The sequence below is a fragment of the Plectropomus leopardus genome, unplaced genomic scaffold (assembly GCF_008729295.1).
Source record: "Plectropomus leopardus isolate mb unplaced genomic scaffold, YSFRI_Pleo_2.0 unplaced_scaffold4395, whole genome shotgun sequence".
Lineage (NCBI taxonomy): Eukaryota > Metazoa > Chordata > Actinopteri > Perciformes > Serranidae > Plectropomus > Plectropomus leopardus.
The window spans coordinates 1-3,778 of record NW_024648174.1 but is presented as its reverse complement, the minus strand read 5'-3'; the positions used below and the strand labels follow the sequence as shown (position 1 = coordinate 3,778).

At 42.6% G+C, this 3,778-nt stretch overlaps 1 protein-coding gene across 1 annotated transcript; it reads right to left on the bottom strand.

Moving 5' to 3' along the window:
- Nucleotides 1-300: 300 nt before the first annotated feature.
- On the bottom strand, nt 301-2,943 carry LOC121939253 (nuclear receptor corepressor 1-like). Its single transcript, XM_042482326.1, has 3 exons — nt 2,701-2,943; nt 1,286-1,486; nt 301-893 (listed from the first exon to the last, which is right to left on the bottom strand). The coding sequence occupies exons 1-3, from the start codon at nt 2,918-2,920 to the stop codon at nt 637-639; spliced, it is 678 nt and encodes a 225-aa protein (XP_042338260.1). The 5' UTR covers nt 2,921-2,943; the 3' UTR covers nt 301-636.
- Between the last annotated feature and the right edge of the window lie 835 nt (nt 2,944-3,778).

Genomic DNA, 3,778 nt, shown 5'->3' with positions numbered 1-3,778 from the left:
ACAGATGACAGTTTGTTATATAATTATGCCCAGTTTGCTCAACCCACTCAAGCCTACCCTCCACAAACACCCTCTACACCACAGTGTGAGTAATTTAAAAGTTAAAAAATCAACAAGATAAATAAATGACAATTGAAGTTTGTCATGTATAAGAGACTAAATTAACACATTACAGAAAAAAACTGAATAATACACCTTATTTTAATTTTAAGACTTTTAAAAAAATGATTCAAGACATTATAATGCCAATTAAGACTTTATTTTTCAGCATTTTAAATGCCAAATTTTTGAGTGTGTAGTGAGAAGTGAATGGGTACTTACTGTTGAAAATGGACATAAAAAAAAGATAAGTATGTGAATATGTTGTGAACATCTCTGTGTTATATGTGTTATCTTTATGTTGAAAGTAAAAAATAAATAAATAAATAAATTCAATGCCTTTTGAGATTGTTTTAAAGATCCGCGGGAACTCTGGCCTTCCTCCCGTGTTTTAGAAAGAGATTAAGTCAATTTGCTCGGGTTCAAAGGGTTAACATGCAACAGTCAGACAGTTTTTTTGTGAGAAATCCCTCCCAGTGAGACTGCAGCGACCCGTCAGTGGACGGGCAGCACTGACCTTTGACACCTCAGGCCAGCTCAGGGCTGCACTGACAGAGGTTTGAGGGAACATGGAGATCGTGGCAGCAGGGAAGATAAGGGAACACGTGTAGGGACGGGGGGGGGGGGGGGAGGGGGGTCCTCACCTGGCGATATGGAGGTTGGGTTGAAAGCCCTAGGAGGGAAAGGGGGCTGAGCTCCGGGGAGGTAGGCGATGCGTTCCAAAGTGGGAGTACCTGTTCCCCCAGGGTGAGGCAACAGGATAGTTGGAGGCATCTGGGCTAGATCAATAATCCCTTTTACAGACAGAAGCAAAGGGCCAACGGTGAACAACAAGAACCGATCCAGCAATTTCTGAATGTATGAACACCTTAGCTGTAACCCACCACCTTTCATCTGTTAGTGCTCCCAAATACAGATTGATCAGTTAGCGACAGGGCTGCAAACGGAGTGGAATAGTGGTCAACTTGTAAGAGGCGACCACTCAGCAAATGGAGATGCGGATGACCAATTGGTGAAATCGAGCAGCGGCCGAATCAGTTGCAGCCCCAAAGCGTAAAGAGCAGCTAAATTTGACCAGGTCATTTGCTTCTGGGCGTCTGGAAAAGGTAGCCACTACTTCACACAAGCACACAGTCTGCATACTACAGCCTCCGCTCCAGCCGGGTGCGCCGGCGGAGGTGCGTACCTCGAGCTCCGGCTGCGTACGGGATGGCGACTGGCTGCTCCCGTGGCGACATCACTCGGGCCATGTCGGGTCGGATGACTTGCATCTGCTGTGAGGTGATGTAGTCGTTGAGGATCGTCTGCCGCGTGGTCTCCATGGTGTACATCTGGTAGGTGTTGTGGTAGCCGGTTGGAGACGGTTGCCGCGGGAACATGAACGCCGCTGCAGACGACAGGAGAGAGAAAACGTTTCAACAGGACGCTCACGGACAACGATCGCCAACTACTGACGTCAACAGCTGAGAGGAAAAAACCTCGAAGTGTGTCATACCGATGATTCAGTGCTGCTTTCGTCACAATCACGTCGGTTTAGGTCGGTTCAGTTCAGTTACGAACGCATTTTTTAGTGTTTCTGTTGTGAAAAGTGAATGGCGCCTTTGTTGTCATGGTTTAACCCTTTGAATTGTCAACAAATTGGCTTGATTTCTTTCAAAATATATGAAGGCAATGAGACACGTAAGAAGAAATTAGTCAAAAAATCTGCAAGAAATTAAAAGTACATGAAAAATTGAAAATTGCCTGGAAATTAATACACACACACACACACACACACACACACACACACGCACACACACACACACAACCGACATTAAAAAACAAACAAACAATAAGGTAATGAACTTTGAAAAAGTGCTTAAGGGACTTGCTGTCTTTCAAAAAAATGGGAAGGCAATCCCCAACCAAAGAAGAAATTACCAAAAGAATCTGGCAGGACATTAAAAGTTCATGTAAATTGCCTGAAAATCAATTCAAAAAACACGAAAAAAACCTCCAACAAAGTAATAAACTTCAAAACGGTGCTTTAAAAAAATTTGCAAAAAACACACAAAAAACAAAACAAAGTAAAAAAAAAAAAAACAACAACAAACAAAGTGCTTAAAGAATCCTAATAATTTTATATGATAATTTCAAATGTGAAATTATAATAAGTATATTTTTTTTCCTGGCTTTTCATAGCTTCTTAAAAATAATTTAAAAAAATAATCTTCTAACTTCAATTTGTGGAGCATTTCTTACCAAGCTGCTCTTTGCCTTTTTCTGTTTTTTTAATGCACAAAGCTGCTACTCTCAGATATCACTGACAGAGACTCTGACTCCGACCTGCTGTGATCTGCTCTGAAAACGTTGGCGTGCGCCGCGTTCTGCCGACAATAAACGAGGTGCAGACTTGATTTTGTATCACCGGTGAACAAGAAAATACAGCGAGGGACACCCACATGTGAGAGTAACGTCTGCGGTGGAAACGCCGCACAGATCCAGGGTCAACGTAGATGTTCGCACTTTTTTTGGTTCCAAAGAACGACACGGAAAAATTTTAACGGAAACGAGACATTTGTCGTTATGGTGTAAATAGTGGAAAGGGTTAAAACACTGTACCAGGATCCAGGACTCTGTGGAAGAGGGTGGGGTCCAGGTGTGGAGGCAGGTGGGGTCGGTACACTTCCCCGGGAACAACAGGCCGGTGGTGGGGGTCGAAGGGGCTGTGAGAGGCTCCGGGGTCACCGCCCGACACCGGGGACTTGGCGGGGACGCTGTCCCGCTGCGTCGGGGTCATGGTGTTCTTTCTGTCATGTGCAGCAGATTTTGAAGAGCTCATAACACCTTTATAGGAGAGAGGAGGAGGAACGGAAATTCGTTTTAATTGTGGAAAAAAGCAGAAACTTCACAGGTTTGCAGCGTCATGTTTCACACACACTGCGTGTGACAGAAACCTCGCTGTACTGCTGCGTCTGGCGCCGTTCACACTGGTTTTACTGTTACTTTCAGTTTTTAGTTATTCAAAAATGAACGAATGTATTTTTATTTAAATATATGTGTTTTTGTTATGTATCATAAGATGATCAGAGCTCGTGAAAGGACATTAAACAGGTTATAATTCCATCTAATATATTTTTTATAACAACTTTCTACAAACAACTGTATTTATCACGTTTCTCGCCAAAATCTACATTTTCTTTTCAACTCACACTGTGATGATGTTTTATTTACATTTTACTGAGCCGATCTCGAACGCATCAAAATGAAACCTTATGGAAGTTCATTTAATTAGTTTACCCGCTCTTATCCTGCTGATTTCAACTCGAATTTCCACATCGGATTACTGTTTTTATCTGTTTTTCAGATGGTGCTGGCTGTGCAGCAGCAGCGGACCGAGTTGAAGGATTTTTTGTTCACCCTGAAACAGTCGAATCTTCTGCATTTAGGTTTATTTTGACGTAGCCCATAATCGATGACTGCAGACCGGTGATTGGATTTAAATGCCGTGACTCGACTTAAGACGTGACGTTGTGTTACAGGACCCACGGGACTCGATGGCGGTATCAGTAAGCTCAACGTTATTGATTTTCAGGTTCTGAAAAAAGCAGAACCGAGTTCTCAATCGAACTCGAAAATCGAAGTCATTTTGGTAAATGATAAATAAACTGCACTTGTAAAACACTTTCTAGTTTTTTTT

Coding starts and splice junctions, on each gene's coding strand:
- LOC121939253 (XM_042482326.1), bottom strand. CDS start 2,920: ATGAGCTCTTCAAAATCTGCTGCACATGACAGAAAGAACACCATGACC. Junction 1,487..2,700: donor CCACAGAGTCCTGGATCCTG/GTACAGTGTTTT, acceptor TGTCGTCTGCAG/CGGCGTTCATGTTCCCGCGG. Junction 894..1,285: donor GTACGCAGCCGGAGCTCGAG/GTACGCACCTCC, acceptor TGTCTGTAAAAG/GGATTATTGATCTAGCCCAG.